Source organism: Gouania willdenowi, chromosome 20 (genome assembly GCF_900634775.1).
Source record: "Gouania willdenowi chromosome 20, fGouWil2.1, whole genome shotgun sequence".
Classification (NCBI taxonomy): domain Eukaryota; kingdom Metazoa; phylum Chordata; class Actinopteri; order Blenniiformes; family Gobiesocidae; genus Gouania; species Gouania willdenowi.
The window spans coordinates 5,937,898-5,956,956 of NC_041063.1; the positions used below are offsets into that span (position 1 = coordinate 5,937,898).

At 38.0% G+C, this 19,059-nt stretch overlaps 2 protein-coding genes and 1 non-coding gene across 4 annotated transcripts in view; 2 read left to right on the forward strand and 1 right to left on the reverse strand.

Annotated features, from left to right (window-relative positions):
• The window catches only part of anks6 (ankyrin repeat and sterile alpha motif domain containing 6), a 47,042-nt gene that overhangs the window by 18,306 nt on the left and 9,677 nt on the right, over positions 1-19,059 (reverse strand). Inside the window, exons 3-6 of one of the 2 annotated variants that reach the window (XM_028434758.1) lie at positions 11,310-11,709; positions 3,328-3,531; positions 1,340-1,550; positions 1,107-1,257 (exon numbers count right to left, since the gene is read on the reverse strand). In XM_028434758.1, coding sequence (XP_028290559.1) covers positions 1,107-1,257; positions 1,340-1,550; positions 3,328-3,531; positions 11,310-11,635 — 892 coding nt within the window. In that variant the 5' untranslated portion in view covers positions 11,636-11,709. Of the gene's footprint in view, positions 1-1,106; positions 1,258-1,339; positions 1,551-3,327; positions 3,532-11,309; positions 11,905-19,059 lie in introns of those variants that run through there. The other variant, XM_028434757.1, reaches the window with a different exon arrangement.
• On the forward strand, positions 14,698-15,990 carry rps20 (ribosomal protein S20). Its single transcript, XM_028434759.1, has 4 exons — positions 14,698-14,827; positions 15,334-15,433; positions 15,604-15,677; positions 15,764-15,990. Exons 1-4 carry the CDS (start codon positions 14,825-14,827, stop codon positions 15,944-15,946), a joined length of 360 nt encoding a protein of 119 aa, XP_028290560.1. The 5' UTR covers positions 14,698-14,824; the 3' UTR covers positions 15,947-15,990.
• LOC114454598 (small nucleolar RNA U54) lies at positions 15,472-15,539 on the forward strand. Its single transcript, XR_003672559.1, has one exon. It is a non-coding gene; the product is annotated as a small nucleolar RNA U54 (small nucleolar RNA).

The window sequence follows — 19,059 nt, forward strand, 5'->3', positions numbered from 1 at the left end:
TTTATATATATATTAGGCCATAAAAACTATTAAATTGTCTTAAATTTAGATCAGATAGGTCTTAAATGTGCTTTACTGACTGTGACTGTACTATGTTATTTTTGAAATATCAAAGAAAACATAGCAGCCAGCCTTTTATTTATAAGCTTTTATTTAGGCAATTTTAATTATTAACAGAAGCTTTATTTTTTGTATGCCTTAATGTATTCTTGTAGTCACTGAGAATTGAGACTTACTAAAAAAAGATTTTGAAAAATCACACAAAACACCAATTTGTGTTATTTGTGCAGTTTATTTTTGTAATTTCTGGGAGAAAAAGGCAGCTAGCTTAGCTTTTATTTAGGCAATTTGATTCATGAACAGAAGTGTTTTTGTTTTTTTTGTATACCTTGAACTTATTCTTGGCATCACTGAGAGACTTAGTTCTGGAATAAAGGAGCAGCTGGTCTCAGCTTTTATTTAGGCACTTTTTATTTGTGCAAGTTATTTGTTGTACAGTAAATAAGTTTTTATTTGTTTAGCATGAATAAATGTTACTTTTTGTCTCAAGTTTGCCTTTGTGTGATTTCATCATTGGAATCAGTTTATTTAAAAATATCTTATACAAACTGTATTGTTTTGATGTCATAATTTGCCTTAACACACTATGCATTGTATACATTTTGAATCGAGAATTGGTTAAACCGAGAATCGATTTTGAATGGAATCGTGACCCTAAGAATCGGAATCAAATCGTGAGACGCCCAAAGATTCACATCCCTACTACATATAGTCAGTACTGTGAACAAATACTGATTTATAACATGTTGCTTTGATTGTGTGGGTAACGTGTAGCAGGAAAACATCCAAGATGTGGGATACCAGGTTCAATTTAATGTCCAAATATGTGTCTGTGCATTGAACTAGAAATCAGTTTTTTTTAGGTGCTTGTCAGTCGTGAAAGTGAAACTCCATGTTTCATGTTGCCTTACATTTCTTTCCAGCTTTAAAACCTTCTAAATTTCATAAAACTGACAGATTGAGTGCCTCTAAGGCTGTGTCTGATCTTGACATTTCAACCACACGTTTGCAGCATTCCATCCTCCCACATGAATGATCAGCTGTACCAGTCTGTGGTCTGACGGTGGTGATGGAGTCCAGGTAGGTCTTGACGTCTCTCTGTTTGAGCTCCATGGACAGTTCAAAGGCCGTCTTAGACAGAACGTTGACCCTGTCGGGGTCTGCTCCTCGTTCCACCAGCTGCTGAGCTACAGCCACCTGTAGAGAACACTCACACACATCACCGTCACACGTCCAAACACCGTCACACGTCTGATGTTCTGGGTTCGGATCCACACACCTTACCACTGAGCGTGGCCACCATCAGTGGTCCCCAACCTGTGGTCTTCTGGGAGAAGTTCACATCAGAGCCCCACTCCAGCAGCAGGTGCACCGCGGCCTCGTGCCCAAACTGGGACGCCACCATCAGGGCTGTGATGTCCATGAACTCCCTGCCCCCTCCCACTGCGCCCCCTGCTGGACAGCTTTCAGCGGCTCCAAACCCAGCAGCACTGTGACAAGAAAAAAACAGGAAGTCAGACAGGAAGTACTTTAGATGTATCACCACTAAGGGTGTAACAGTTCATCCATTAGATCGATGAATCCATTTATATTCCTACAATCCAACTACATCGATCTGTACTCTGCAAGTTGTCCTTCCTGATGACATTAATGGATCTAAAATAGTTTTAAAAGGTCATCAAACGATTATATCGATACAAGGAAATAATAACACATTGGATTTAAGCACAGCAGACTTATATAGATGTGTATTAGAACCTCTTTAAATAATAAAGACATTACAGCCGGTGAGCGAGTAATGGATTGTACCACCTTTGGGATCCAGTGTGTGGAAACACTTTAGTAGCGTTAGCTCGTTAGCATTAGCTCTGCAGCAGCCTCATGTTAAAAGGAAAAGTATCAGGTTCAACCACTGCTCATTAAACCTGAACAGATGTTAGTTGCACTTCATTTTTTTATATCAATATTGTATCATTTTGATGTAAAAAAAAAAAACAAGCAGAAGAGTCATAAACCTAATATGTATTTTTATTGAAAACGTATTAATTATTGAAAACAAGAGCAGAAAAAGTTCACATCCTGTTAATTTAAACTGAAGTGTTGGTTGGACTTTATTCAAATAAAATGCAAATACATTTGACATTAAATGTTGTTTACTTGTTTGTTTATGTCCATAAGTACAACAATTCCCTTACAACAGTGGTTCCCAATCTTTTTTGTCCCGTGTACCCCCTCATCATATCATAAGTACTTTTTCCATAATTTTATATGATTTTTCATTTGTGGAACAGTGTGCGCTCCTAAACCCTTAACTGTGTCTTGAACATTGTTTCCCTAAGTATTAATCTAACATACACCAAAACACCCAATACGACTGCAAAAATAAGAAAATTATACAAAACAAGTACAAAAATATACAGAAATGACTTCAAAAAACCATCTAACAATGAAAAACACAAGAATCACAGGAACAATAACTGAAAAATATATCATGTAATGACAACATTATAACAGGAAATATATAAAAAAACAAAAAACACACAAAATGACTCCAAAAATACCCACGACTACAAAAAACAAACCAAAAAAACAGAAAAATATACAAAACGAGTACAAAAATACACAGAAATGACTCCAAAAATACAATATTCTAATCTGCACACTTTCCAAACTGTGTCTTGAACATTGTTTCCCTAAAAAATAATCTACACATTTAAAACAATGAGTGGAATTTGAAGTGGAATTTATTATTATTTTTTAAATCCAAAGCAACTTTTAAATGATTACTTCAGTAGTAAGTTAATACGGTCTCCTATGTAATATGTAGCTAATTATTATCTGTTATTGTCAGAAGTGTTTTAACATGGCCTCTACAGCATTAAATAATCTTGTTTCAAGAAATTACAAGAAAATATAGTATTTTTTTGAGCAATAGAGCTTGTGGTGAATTTGTCCACAAAATAGCCTAAAAAGGAAATCTTTCTGAGTACCCCCTGCAATCTGCTCCTGTACCCCAAGGGGTACACATACCCCTGTTTGGGAACCACTGCCTTACTAGAAACATCAGGAATCTATGAAAGCTCACCTGTACAGTCCAGTATCCAGGGATTTATTTCACTCACACTGTACACATTATTATTTTGGATCAAAAGTCACTGAATTGTTTGAGATGGAATCGTTCTAAATGAACTCAAATCTAATCGAATCATTGCTAAAACTAATCTTTAAACCCCTAAACGCTACAGGGACTTAAACCGAAAGACAAACCTGCAGCTGTTGTTGTTGTTGTTTCCAGCTGCAGCCAGATGATCGTAGTCATCAACGTAGGCGCCCGTCTCTAGGAGCAGCTTCACCACGTGGGCGTGGCCTCCTCGAGCCGCCATGGTGAGGACGCTAGCACCCAGACGGTTCCGTCCATTGATCTCTGCTCCGTTCTCCAGGAGGATGTGGGCCACGGTCAGGTGACCAAATCTGAGCCAACGATTGGACAATGATCACATTTTAACGTTCCAATATGTATTTATAATCAACGATCAATGTTTTAGTTGTGTGTTTGACTTGTTTTCTAATGTCTGAAGGAAATGAATTAAAATAAAATAAAATAGTGAACAAGAAAACAGGATAACAGGACAAATGTGGAGGATAAATATGAGCTGAGCCATAAATAAACAAAACTATTACAAAACACCCAAGATGACTAGAAAAAAAGAAAATAATGCATAAGTATAAAAATACACAGAAATGACTCCAAAAAACAATCTGAAAACAAAAATACTCAAAAACAACAGGAAAATATTGAAAAACAACAACAAAAATACACAAATGACTCAGAAAACACAGAAAATCACCAAAAAAAAGTAATAACAACAGCAAAAATTCATAATAAATACATGAAGAAAATGCAAAAACTAACTGAAAAATATATAAAATGACAACATTTTAACAGGAAAATATTTTTTTAAATGTATAAAAAGAAAAACACACACAAAATGACTCCAAAAACACCCACGACAACGAAGACAACTACAAAAATAAGAAAATTATACAAAACAAGTACATAAATATACAGAAATGACTCCAAAAAACTATCTAACTGAAAAAAACACAAGAATAATGACAAAATATCTAAAACAACAACAAAAATACTACTCCAAACACACACAAAATCCCCAAAAAAACATATATCAACAGCAAAAATACATAAAAATACTACAAAATTTATAACTGGAAAATATATTTAAAAAAATAATACAATGAAAAACACACAAAATGACTCCAAAAACACCCACGACCCTAACAAAAAATTAACCAAAAAAAAAAAAAGAAAAATATACAAAATGAGTACAAAAATACACAGAAATGACTCCAAAACACAAAAATAACAGGAATACATATATGTATTTTTTGTGTGTTTTTGGCGTAATTTATATATATAAAATCCATACCAAAAGGAAAATCCATAAAAATACTACAAAAATGCAAAAAATACTGGTAACTGAAAAATATAAAAAATGACATTTGAGGCCCACCACCCGCAGGAGGGATCATATGGGGCCGGTGCAGTGTGGATCGGGCAGTCGTCCAGGGCGGGGGCCTTGGCGATCTGATCCCCGGCTACAGAAGCTAGCGTTAGGGACGTGGAATGTCACCTCTCTGGCGGGGAAGGAGCCTGAACTTGTGTGCGAGGTGGAGAAGTTCGGACTAGATATAGTCGGTCTCACCTCGACACATAACAAGGGCTCTGGAACCAGCCTTCTCGACAGGGGTTGGACTCTCTTCTACTCTTCTACTTTGGTTCAAAATGCTGCTGCCAGACTTTTGACCGGTACGTCCAGAACATCACACATTACCCCGATACTTTCCTCCCTGCACTGGCTCCCTGTCAATTTCCGGATTGAATATAAAATACTGGTTCTAACTTTCCGGGCTTTGCATGGCCAGGCTCCTCTATACATTTCAGACATGTTGTGTCCCTACACTTCAGGACGCAGCCTTCGATCCTCAGGTCAGGGTCTACTAAGGTTCCCAAAAACTAAATTTAAAACCAGAGGAGACCTGGCGTTCCAGGCTGCAGCCCCCAGACTCTGGAATGGTCTGCCCCAGTCTCTCCGGGAGATGAACTGCGTGGACACTTTTAAAAAACATTTGAAGACTTCGCTTTTCAAAAAAGCTTTTAGTTAACAAGATTTTATTTTTAATTTTTACTGCCCTTTTATGATGCTACACATGTGATGTAAATGTATGTTTATTGTTTCTGTGTACAGCACTTTGTGATTTTTCTTCTTGCTTCTCTCGACGAGGTCAGTCGCACTCTCTGTTTCTCCCTCCCTTCCGCCTTATCTCTTCCCCAGCTGCTGCTTTGTCAGGTCTTGTGAAACTAACAAGAGCCTCTCTCTGCAACTCATCCAAAACCGGAATAATGGAATTAATTAGTTGGTCTCTCAGTGCTATCGATCAGATTTTTTCGACGCAAAGAACCAGGGGTGGTGACCCCGCATGTCCAAGCGGGACGTTTGCGGCTGGATACACACTTGACCCTTGGAACAAGTGGCGAGTTGTGTGTCTGTCCATCCTTTCCGTGGAAGACGTGGAGGACATCTACATGATTGGAATAATGATAGTAGGCATGCTGCTGATCGGAACTGGTGGCTTCCTAATCTATCGAAAAGTCCGTACTACGCTGGCGACTGTTTTGGAAAAGCTGCCAGTGATTTCTGAAGGATGTAGCAGGGCTCTGAACACTCAGACTCATGTGTTGATCGATATCAAAAGCAAGCAAGAGCTGCTTTTGGATCGTCTACGCGTTATGGATAACAACTGGGAGAAGTTCGAGACCCGGCTTGGAAGTGGAAACTAGGCCACTCATTGGATTACAGCAGAGAGACCCAGGACAGAAGGCTATTGGAAATTAACATAGCCTGTATCAAATCACATTGCTTATCTCCCTTTCGGCTCCCCAGCTGCCAAGGCTAAAGCCAAGGTTGTCTCAACTCTTATCACCAGGAAGTTTCTGCAGACGGCGGCTCTTACCCCCCACTCCCTCCCCCCGCTCCTTCCCTACATTCCTCCTGGAACTGTTGATGCTGAACTTTTCCACACGTCATCTGGTTGTCAGTAACGCAGCTACAGGTCTTCAACTTCAAATGCCTCGTCGGCCATCTTTCCCCACCTCCCATCCCCAGCTGCATGGAGGCGTGGTTGCAGCGCCGACTGGCAGCACGCCCATGTCCCCAAACGGCTGGACTCCTGTTGTTCTTCCCACCTGACCCCCTCCCCCAGCCAACCTCCCACCCAACCCCTCCTACATGCCTTGTCTCGAGTTGTTTGACTGTGTCATGCTTACATTTATGTTTGCAGAGGCGGTTTTTTTCCTGGTTTCACACTGCTTTCTCTGTTTAGGGAAATCAGTTTCAAACTGGCAGTTTTTTTTCCCCTCACCCCTCCTCTCCTCCTGTTATTGATCCCTTTTTTCACCTAAATATGTGGGCGCCGCAAATGGCTGCTCCGGTGTGTTGATGTGTCTCCTTTCACTGCAACTACCTAGTCAAATTCCTCGTATTGTTCTAAACTGTACCTGGTCAATAAAGCTCTTCTGATTCTGATTCTGATTCTGAAAAGCGCTTTATAAATAAATACTTACTTACTTACTTACTTACTCTGGAGTCGCCAATGGTGAGAGGCGCCGGGCCGGGGTGGCTATACTTCTTGCCCCCCGACTTAGTGCCTGTACGTTGGAGTTTACCCCGGTAGACGAGAGGGTAGCCTCCCTCCGCCTTCGGGTGGGGGGACGGATCATGACTGTTGTTTGTGCCTATGGGCCAAACAGCAGCTCGGAGTATCCACCCTCCTTGGATTCCTTAGAGGGAGTACTGGAGAGTGCTCCTTCTGGGGATTCCCTCGTTCTGCTGGGGGACTTCAACGCTCACGTTGGCAGCGACAGTGAGACCTGGAGGGGCGTGATTGGGAGGAACGGCCCCCCTGATCGGAACCCGAGCGGTGTTTTGTTGTTGGACTTCTGTGCTCGCCACAGATTGTCCATAACAAACACCATGTTCAAGCATAAGGGTGTCCATATGTGCACTTGGCACCAGGACACCCTAGGCCGCAGTTCGATGATCGACTTCGTAGTCGTGTCATCGGACTTGCGGCCGCATGTCTTGGACACTCGGGTAAAGAGAGGGGCGGAGCTGTCAACTGATCACCACCTGGTGGTGAGTTGGCTCCGATGGCGGGGGAGGATGCCGGTTAGACCCGGCAGACCCAAACGTATAGTGAGGGTCTGCTGGGAACGCCTGGCAGAGTCTCCCGTCAGAAGGAGCTTCAACTCCCACCTCCGGGAAAACTTCAACCATGTCTCGGAGGAGGCGGGGGACATTGAGTCCGAGTGGGCCATGTTTCGTGCCTCTGTTGCTGAGGCGGCTGATCGGTGCTGTGGCCGCAAGGTAGTCGGTGCCTGTCGTGGCGGCAATACCCGAACCCGTTGGTGGACACCGGGGGTGAGGGATGCCGTCAAGCTGAAGAAGGAGTCCTACCGGGCCTTTTTGGCCTGTGGGACTCCGGAGGCAGCAGACAGGTACCGACGGGCCAAGCGGAGTGCAGCCACGGCGGTCGCTGAGGCAAAAGCCCGGACATGGGAGATTCTGGACCACTATCCGGCGTCTCAGGAGGGGGAAGCAGTGCACCGTCAACACTATGTATGGTGCGGATGGTGCGCTGCTGACCTCGACTCGAGACGTTGTGGATCGGTGGGGGGAATACTTCGAAGACCTCCTCAATCCCACCGACACGCCTTCCAATCAGGAAGCAGGGCGCAGGGACCCGAGAGTGGGATCTCCTATCTCTGGGGCTGAAGTTGCCGAGGTGGTTAAAAAGCTCCTCGGTGGCAGGGCTCCGGGGGTGGATGAGATCCGCCCGGAGTTCCTCAAGGCCCTGGATGTTGTGGGGCTGTCATGGCTGACACGACTCTGCAACATCGCGTGGACATCGGGGGCAGTGCCTCTGGATTGGCAGACCGGGGTGGTGGTCCCCCTTTTTAAGAAGGGGGACCGGAGGGTGTGTTCCAATTATAGAGGGATCACACTCCTCAGCCTCCCCGGTAAGGTCTATTCAGGGGTACTGGAGAGGAGGGTCCGCCGGATAGTTGAACCTCGGATTCAGGAGGATCAATGTGGTTTTCGTCCTGGCCGTGGAACTATGGACCAGCTCTACACCCTCAGCAGGGTCCTTGAGGGGTCATGGGAATTCGCCCAACCAGTCCACATGTGTTTTGTGGACCTGGAAAAGGCATTTGACCGTGTCCCTCGGGGATTCCTGTGGGGGGTCCTCCGGGAGTATGGGGTATCGAACCTCCTGATAGGAGCTGTTCGTTCCCTGTATGACCGGTGTCAGAGTCTGGTCCGCATTGCCGGCAGTAAGTCGAAATCGTTTCCGGTGAGGGTTGGACTCCGCCAGGGCTGCCCTTTGTCACCGATTCTGTTCATAACTTTTATGGACAGAATTTCTAGGCGCAGTCAGGGCGTTGAGGGGGTCCGGTTCGGGGGCCTCAGTATTGCATCACTGCTTTTTGCAGATGATGTGGTCCTGTTGGCTCCAACATACCGTGACCTTCAACTCTCACTGGATCGGTTCGCAGCCGAGTGTGAAGCGGCCGGAATGAGAATCAGCACCTCCAAATCCGAGTCCATGGTTCTCGACCGGAAAAAGGTGGAGTGCCTTCTCCGGGTTGGAGATGAGGTTCTGCCCCAGGTGGAGGAGTTCAAGTACCTCGGGGTCTTGTTCACGAGTGAGGGAAGGATGGAGCGAGAGATCGACAGGCGGATTGGTGCGGCGTCTGCAGTGATGCAGAGTCTGCACCAGTCCGTCATTGTAAAGAGGGAGCTGAGCCAAAAAGCAAAGCTCTCGATTTACAGGTCGGTCTACGTTCCAACCCTCACCTATGGTCATGAACTTTGGGTCATGACCGAAAGAACAAGATCACGGGTACAAGCGGCCGAAATGAGTTTCCTCCGTAGGGTGGCTGGGTTCTCCCTTAGAGATAGGGTGAGAAGCTCAGTCATTCGGGAGGGGCTCAAAGTAGAGTCGCTGCTCCTCCGCATCGAGAAGAGCCAGATGAGGTGGCTCGGGCACCTAGTTAGGATGCCCCCTGAACGCCTCCCTAGTGAGCCTCCCTAGTGAGGCGTTCAGGGCACGTCCCTCCGGAAGGAGCCCCCGGGGAAGACCCAGGACACGCTGGAGAGACTATGTCTCTCGGCTGGCCTGGGAACGTCTCGGGGTCCCCCCGGAAGAGCTGGAGGAAGTGGCCGGGGAGAGGGAAGTCTGGGCCTCCCTACTGAGGATGCTGCCGCCGCGACCCGGAAACGGCTAAGCGGGAGAAGATGGATGGATGGATGGACATTTGAACAGGACAATATTTTTTAAAATGTATAAAACAAAGAAAAACACACACAATATACAAAATGAGTACAAAGATACACAGTAATGACCATAAAAACACAAAATTCTGAACACTTGCCAAAGTTAAGTTAAATTAAAACTAAAAAAGGCAAAAATCTTAAGTCTGAACCTCTACACATTTTCTACTGCTTCGCGCTAAGAAAAGAAACACCTTCTAACAAAGTGCTGTGTCAGCTCTAATGTCAACATACTGAAGATTTTCTGCTTTAATAATGATCCATTGTGAGAAACTGTTCAAGTGGAGGTGAGAGAAGCTGTAAAACATTAAAGATACAGAGACCTCACTGTCAGCTTCACTCTCACACTAATGTTAACTAACGACACAGAATCTCATCCAAACGCTTGTTGTGGAGTCAGAAAGTTCACATCAAATCCTTAAGAGTTGTGGAAAAAATCTTCCAATTAATCTAAAATAAAGTTTAAAAGCTGCAGTCACAGTGGTTTCATTACTTATATATATAAAACAACTATAAAATATTCAAAAATACTAAAAAAAACACACAAGACAACTACAAAAATGCACAAAATAAATGAAAGAAATAAAAAATTAACACATTTTAACATAACATATAAACACACAATGACTTTAAAAACATGCCATGACCACTGCGTAACAGAAAAATGCAAGAAACATGTACAAAAATACACACAAAAACACAAACTGACAACAGAAATACACAAAAAATAACAAGTAAATATTCAACAAAGTATATTCCACAAACACAAAATGACAAAAAAAATACACATACCAACAGCAAAAATACTACAAAAACACACAAGACAACTACAAAAATGCACAAAATAGCTAAAAATATATAAAATAACATTCTAACAGGGAAATATTATGAAAATGTATAAAACAACAAAAAATACACAAAAAGACCTGACTGCTACAAAAATAACAGAAAAACATACAAAATGAGTGCACAAATAAACAAAAATACTCCAATAACATCCAGGAAAACTACAAAAATGCACAAAAAACTGAAAAGTATATAAAATGACAAGATTTTAACAGGAAATATAATGAAAACAATGACAAATACACACAAAATGACTCTAAAAAGACCCACTACCACTACAAAAAAACCTGAAAAAAACAGAAACGACTCCAAAACATAATCTGACAAAAACACACAAGACAACTACAAAAATACAAAAAATAACAAAAAAAACATAGAATACATACTGTATATACGAAAATATGTAAAACAAATACCAACAGAAAAATACACACAAAATGACTTTAAAAACAGCTGACGATTAGGAAAATAACAGAAAAATACACAAAATGAGTGAGAAAAACTACAATAACACTCAGGACAACTACACAAAAAAAAACTAAAAAATAACAACATTTTAATAGTAAAATGACAAAATGACACCAAAAACACAGATGACCACAACAAAAAAACAGACAAATAATACAAAACGAGTAAAAACATACACAGAAATGACTCCAAAAACACAATCTGACAACAGAAATACAGACACAAAATTAATGGGGAAATATAACTATTACAAAAATACACAAAATGACAGACAAATGTACAACACGAAAACAAAAACCCACAAATCCTTTGTTTGTTCCTATGTTAATGTTAATATTGGTCATTGTTCTAAATAATGACAGGCATGTTGGTAAAGTGATAAAAGTTGTCCATCTCTGCTCAGATCATGATCAATAATCTATAAATTAAACGTGTAAAAGTCTGATAGTTTAACTTGTGACTTTGACAGATGACTTGTTGTATTAAAGTCTGTTTTCAGTTCTAATCTGCGGTGTTTCTACCCACCTAGCAGCCTGCATCAGCGGGCTCCAGCCGTAGTGGTTCCGGCGGTCCACCGAGGCCCCCTTCCTCAGCAGGAACCGGACCAGGTGCTCATGGCCGCCGGCTGAGGCGAACTGCAAGGCGGTGTTTCCCTCTTCGTCCGTGGCGTCCACCGGGACCAGGGACTTGTCCGCAGAGCCGCACTCTGAGCCCGCCTCGGACCTCTGTCTGCTCTGCCGGCCCGACTCCCTGTGGGCCCCTGGCTCCAGGAGCCCCCGGGCCGTCTCATAGTCCCCCTCATCACAGGCACGGAGCAGCAGCAGAGAGTTCGCGGGGAGCCCGAAGTTCATGGCTGTAGTCAGCGGCTCAGCCAGCCTCCATCACCCGGGATGAGTGCAATCTGCTGGGACAGGGCGACCCGACCCTGACCATGGAAGTTATGGAAGTTTATCCTTCAGCTCAAAACTAATAAAGTATGTCCTCCTCTCAGCTCTGAGAAGGAAAATACAGACAGTCCTTTAACTTTTAGTCAAATATTACAGAGAAAAGCCTCTGTAGAACCGGCCCTGTTGGAAGGTCCCGTTACTTACTGAGGAATTTACCCCATGATGGATTCAACATCAAGATAAACACATTGTAAACTACAACTTCCGATGAAATTTCTTCAAAATAAAAGCATGTCTATTTTCTACATCAATGTTTTTATAATAATAATAACAAATTGTTATAATTATTTATATATATATAGTTATTAATTATTTAACCTGACATCTTCTTCATTCTTGTATATATCTGCATTATATTTGTATATTTGTAATATTATTTTCTACTGTAATGAGTGCACTTGTATGTATTGCGTATTTAATTAACAGTCCTTTTCCTAATAATGTTTTTTTTTTTTTTCTTTCTTTCTTTCTTTCTTTCTTTCTTTCTTTCTTTCTTTTTTTCTTTAGCTTTTTTAATTCTTTTCATTTGTAATATTTTTCAAGCCTCTGGAACATAAGTAATTTCCCCCTGGTATTTCTGATTCAGATTATTATTATTATTATTATTATTATTATTATTATTATTATTATTATTATTATTATTATTATTGGTTATCAATCATATACATTTTCAACAGTGTTGAAAAAAATTGAGTTGAGGCAGTATCTGTACAAAAATGAGAGAGAAATAAGAAATAGAATAAATGATTTGAAAAACATAGCTGCATAAGTTTTAAATTCATTTTTAAATCAGCAGTGTAAGAACAGTAGAGTTGTGCAGTTATCAGTTATTACAGGGTCACAGGATTACTTGGCCACTGATTATTAAAAATATTTTTGTTATGATTTATTGACTGAATATTTATGTTTAAGAATGTCCCACAAATAGCCAAACATTGCCTTTGGTTAACAATATTTGATTCATAAGACACTGGTGCATCTTTATTCTGCCGTTGTTGTATATTTCTATATTTATTAGGTATCTGTTAGATACAGATGAGGCCAATACTAAACACTTGGAAAATCAAATTACGTATACTATTGGTGAAATTGAAAAGAAATACAATTTTTCCACATTGTTTAATAGCCTAGACGTCTCAGATAACTTAAAAACCTTTGGATTGTGTCTTTATTGTTTATTTTACAAAAAATATTATAACAAAGTTTATCACCGTTTTATGAAAACTGTTTAAATGTAAGAATTAAAATTTCCAAACTGCCATTAAAACGGTAAGAGACATTACCAGTTCTGTACTGTAGACCAGGGGTTCTCAACCTTAATGTCAGGGCCCTATTTGGGGTCTCAAGACACTGGAGGGGGTCTCCAGATGCTTTCAAGAAACTAAGAATATTTTTTGAGCCCATTTTTGCTTATTTTTTACAATTTTTTTTGCAACTACACCAAAGTTGCCATATTTTAACCTAGTTTCATAAATTTTCTTGCCATATTTTTGCCCCTTTTAATACATTTTTGCTACATTACTCCCATTTTTGACACTTTTCTGTCACATTTTAATACCTTTTCTGCACATTTTTTCCACTTTCAAGACATTTTCAGCACTTATAAACCCTTTCTACCACTTTTTCACCTAATGTCACAAATGTTGACCCATTATTGTCACTTTTAACCTTTTTTCACCATATTTCGTGCTTATTTTTTACAATTTAACCACATTCATGATTTGTCATGCCCATTATTTGTTAGTTTAAACTAAATGTTCTATTAGTGGCACTTTTAACCTTTTTTTTTTACCACTTTTTCTGTCTGTTTTTGACAGGGTTGTGGTCAATTACATTTTTCAATTACAATTACGTCTTAAATAATCCCATGTTTAATTTCAACTCAATTACGATCACATTGACATGCATTTTTTCCAATTACAATTAAATTACAATTATCATGTATCCCCTGAAAGTCAATTATAATTATGTTTTCAGTTACTAAAATAATAAAGTTTCAATGACAATTAATCACAATTACTGACCCATTTTAAATAACTTCCTCTTGTGTTAGCTTTCTGTTAGCATTTCGAATGATAATGGATCAGTTTTGACCCATGTCTTAAATGAGATGAAAAATACACCAAAACATATCATCTAATTGGTTTTTCATCTCATGGTTACCTTGTTAGACTTCCTAATCAATTATATTATTGTTTTCATTATTTTTGTTGTGGGTGTCAGAGCCTTTTTTCTGTCAGTATACCCCTCGATTTAATATTTTTTAATGGTTCAATGATCCCCAAGAGAAGTGACAGGTGAACTAAACACCAAACATATTTTTTTTTTTGTATTTGTTTTTGTTAACTACGTATGTGTAAACCATAAAACTGTAACATTGTTCCTGCAGTTTTGCATTTCATTCAATTATAATTGACAATTTTTCGAGCATGTTCATGACAACTTATAGTAAATTAACTATATTACAGTTTCAACAGCAATGGATTTTTTATAATTACGATTACAGTTATAATTATGTCATACTTGTAATTAATTACCAATTACGCAATTACAATTATAATTGACCCCAACCTTGGTTTTTGCCCTCTCTAATTTGCAACTTTTAACCAATTTCTGTGTTTTTTAAAAAAAAATCCCATTTCGTCACCTTTTCCACCATTTTTGGTCACTTTTAACCCATTTTACTTCTGATTAAAACAAGGATTTACATTTTTAAGATGACTATATACTATGGCCCAGATAACACTAAACTACCTGGACAACCGTGGATATTATTCATATGAATAAATAAATAAATAAATAAATAAATAAATAAATAAATAAATAAATAAATAAATAAATAAATAAATAAATAAATAAATGTGGTTATCCCAGATTCAAACTACAGCCCAGTAACAACTTCTGTCCACTGGGTGTCGCTGTCTTGCTAAAGCTGCAGTGAAAAGCTGCGCAGAAGAAGCTCGTGCTATTTAAACCGGAAGCTGCCCCCTCTACTTCCTTTCGCAGCGGAGCTAAACCTCGTTGGTTCGTCTTTTCCTGACTCACCGCTGTTCGCGTTAAAAACCCCGAATAAGTCGGTCAGGATTAAATAAAATGGTACGTTCCTTGTCCGAAAATGCTTTATAAATGTGAATAAACCTTTGAGAATCGTAGTGACTATTTCTTAGTCCTAACTAAGATAAAGGAACACTCGCTAGCACTACTAGCATATCAGTCCCGCCATAAGCTAGCATATGGCTATTACATTTACGGTAATAATTAAGCTTCTGCACTCAAAACACGACTTTTTGCTGACAATTTACTAATTGGGCTTCATTCATACAATAATTATGACAGTTAAGCGATGACTTTTAAACACTTAAGATTAAAGTTCGTCTGTTACGCGTTTAAAATTGATGTTTGGATGTAGTAATTTACTTCTAAGGCAGGTATGATATAAGTTCCTTAATATTTCTGTGCATTTAATTATATTGTTTGAACTAAACATTTATTGGTATAGTAAAATTAACCTGGTAGCTTCTCATTTATCTACATTTAGAAGTGTTTGTCCTAATGTCTATATATATATATATATTCTAATGTCAGTTTTCTCATTTCTGCAGGCTTTTAAGGACACTGGCAAGGCCCCCGTGGACACTGAGGTCACCATCCATCGTATCCGCATCACCCTCACCAGCCGTAATGTCAAGTCTCTGGAAAAGGGTAACTATTAATAACAGCTGTTCTGTTCACTGATTGGCTGAGCTATGAGGAGAATAACATTATTGTGATTATATATGATCCACGTATACGCTATTCTGAGCCACAATGTCAAAACGTATTGAAGGAAGCAAACGTCTTTTATTCTGTCATTTAATGCGTTTGTGTATCAGTCTGTGCAGATCTGATCCGTGGGGCCAAGGAGAAGAACTTAAAGGTGAAAGGGCCGGTCCGCATGCCAACCAAGGTACAGGAATCACTAGATTTTATGTAAATGTGTAGAAAAGTGTTGTTTTAAAAGGCTTCAAACGCTCATCTCAACTTTCCCCACAGACCCTGCGTATCACCACCAGGAAGACCCCCTGTGGTGAAGGTTCTAAAACCTGGGATCGCTTCCAGATGAGGATCCACAAGCGTCTGATAGATCTACACAGTCCGTCTGAGATCGTCAAGCAGATCACCTCCATCAGCATCGAGCCCGGTGTGGAGGTCGAAGTGACCATTGCAGACGCATAAATGGCCCACGACGTGTTTTAATAAAAAGAGAAATCAAAGAAAAAGTGATGCGGTGTTATTTTAGTACAAACTGGATCAGGTGCATTTAATAGTTTCAGATCTTTGGTTGTGAGAGAAGTTAATAAAAAAAAGGTGAAAACTACTGCAATATAGAATGAAAATAAACTTAAAGTATGCAGTGGTAAAATGACTAAAAATAGCACATTGGTCAATATGTCTGGGTTTATGCAATATTTAATGTTCACCTGAAATTTCTCATAATTAGTTTAAAAAAAAAAATACATTATTAAAATTAATAAAATATAATTTTGTTGATTCCCCAATGGGGAAATTCACATGTTGCAGCAACACAGTAAGAACAAAATAAATACCAACATAAGATAATAGTGTAAGAAAAAAAAGCACTTGATTAAAGAATATATTTGCGGGTATATCAGAGTGGTGACTATTAATGAGTTATATTTAAAAAATATACATTACGTTTTGAAACGAAAACAATTAAACTATTCTTTACTTTGTCAAATATTAGATCAAATGCAGTTTGAAAATGTGTTTTGGCACAACTTGTCACTAATTCTGGCTACTCTATTTTTAACACACTTAACAAAAATGATGAAAATATAGTTCTAGGAATAAATGTCACCAGAAATTCTTTATCAAAATGGGGTCACAATCCAAAATAGGTTGAAATCACTGCATTATGTGAAGAAGTACAAGAGCTTTTAAATACTGTTCAAATAACAGGAATTTAGGAGATTACATTGACTGCCTCTGTTAGCAGATACTCATCTAAATGCCACCATAATATTTTTATTCTTTAATTAGAACGTATTTATGTCAAATTTATTCACATTTTAAATTAACTGTTATTGCCAATTAATTTAAAATATGTTGCCTTTTATAAATCAGGGCAGATTACATCTAAAAACTTCAGATTAATAAAGTACGGTGGGCACTTATTACTCACTTAATGCCAGTTATTGGTTAAACTTTATATTTAATTAAATGAGGTCGAGAGTGATTGTACAATACAAAATAACTGAAAAAATATATAAAATGGATACATTTTGAGAAAAATGTATAAAACGACATACACACAATGACGTCAAAAACACATAAAACCACTACATAAAAATATACAAAATGAGTACGAAAATGACTAAAAACTATTACACAAGTACAAAAAAAACTTCACAATCTGACAATGAAAATACACAAAATTGCACACAAATTACACATGCCAACAGCAGAAATACACAAAACTACTCTGAAAAGACACAAGACAACTACAAATATGTGCAAAAAACATGAAATATATATGAAACATCAAAAAACAAAATGACTCCAAAAACACCCAAGACTGCTACAAAAATGACAGAAAAATATACTAAATGAGTGCAAAAATACGACAGATGCATAAAAACTGAAAAATATATGACAATTTCACTGGAAAATATATAAAACAAAAATTACACACGACTACAAAAACACCCATGTCCTTAACAAAACAAAAAAACTATACAAAACGATGACAAAAATCAAAACTAATAACAGAAATACACAAAAAATAACAGGTAAATATACAAAACTATTACACAAAAAGACTCAAAAACAATGACTGCAATAACAAAAACACAATCTGACAACAAAAAACAAATACACATGCCAACAGTAAAAATACACAAAAATAATCTAAAAAGACACAAGACAACTACAGATATGCTAAAAAAAACTGAAAAATATACAATACATATGAAAACATATAAAACAAAAAATGCACACAACTACAAAAACAGAAAAATATAGAGTACAAAAATTACTACAAAAACACAATCTGACAAATACACAAAAATAACAAGTAAATATACAAAACTATTACACAAAATGACTCCAAAACACCCAAGACTACAACAAAAATTACTCCAAAACACAATCTAACAACAAAAATACACATGCCAACAGCAGAAATACACAAAAATACTCTAAAAAGACACAAGACAACTACAGATATGTACAAAATATCTGAAAATATATATATAAAACAACAAAAAAATCCAAAAATAACAGAAAAATATAAAAACTTAGTTCAAAAATATGACAAAAATGAAAAAAACTTAAAAATGACAACAACTGGGAATATATTATATATATTCTCACTCATTTTGTATATTATTGTTATTTTCCTAATTGTCAGCTGTTTTTAGAGTCATTTTGTGTGTATTTTTCTGTTGTTATGTGTTTTTCATATTTTCATATATATGTATTATAATTTTTCTGTTATTATGTGTATTTTTGTAGTTGTCGTGTGTTTTTGTCGTATTTTCATTGTATGTTTTGGAGTCGTTTCTGTATTTTTATTAGATTTCCTGTTAAAATGTTGTCATTTTATATACTTTTCAGTTTTTTGTGCATTTTTGTAGTTTTCCTGGATGTTATTGGAATATTTTTGTCTATTTGTGCACTCATTTTGTATGTTTTTCTGTTATTTTTGTAGCAGTCAGGTGTTTTTGTGAGTATTTTTTGTTGTTTTATACATTTTCACAATATTTTCCTGTTAGAATGTTGTCATTTTATATATTTTTAGCTATTTTGTGCATTTTTGTAGTTGTCTTGTGTTTTTTTGTAGTATTTTTTGCTGTTGGTATGTGTATTTCTTTTGTCATTTTGTGTGTTTGTGGAATATTCTTTGTTGTTTATATATTTACTTGTTATTTTTTGTGTATTTCTGTTCTCAGTTTGTTTTTGTAGCCATTTGTGTGTATTTTTGTACATGTTTTGTGCATTTTTCTGTTACGCAGTGGTCATGGCGAAGTCATTGTGTGTTTATTTATTGTTGTTTTATTTCTTCTTTTATATGTTATGTTAAAATGTGTTAATTTTTTTTTATTTCTTTCATTTATGTTGTGCATTTTTGTAGTTGTCTTGTGTGTTTTTGTAGTATTTTTGAATATTTTATAGTTGTTTTGGTTATTTTCGCTGTTGGTATGTGTATTTATGTCATTTTGTGTTTTTGGAGTCGTTTTGACAATTTAAACTCAGTCAATGATCAAAAAGGGATTTACAGTAGTAAATAATATGATGACAAACCTAACAGACGTTGTGCCTTTTCAAAA

Coding starts and splice junctions, on each gene's coding strand:
- rps20 (XM_028434759.1), top strand. Junction 15,434..15,603: donor TGTCAAGTCTCTGGAAAAGG/GTAACTATTAAT, acceptor TTTGTGTATCAG/TCTGTGCAGATCTGATCCGT. Junction 15,678..15,763: donor CGGTCCGCATGCCAACCAAG/GTACAGGAATCA, acceptor CTTTCCCCACAG/ACCCTGCGTATCACCACCAG.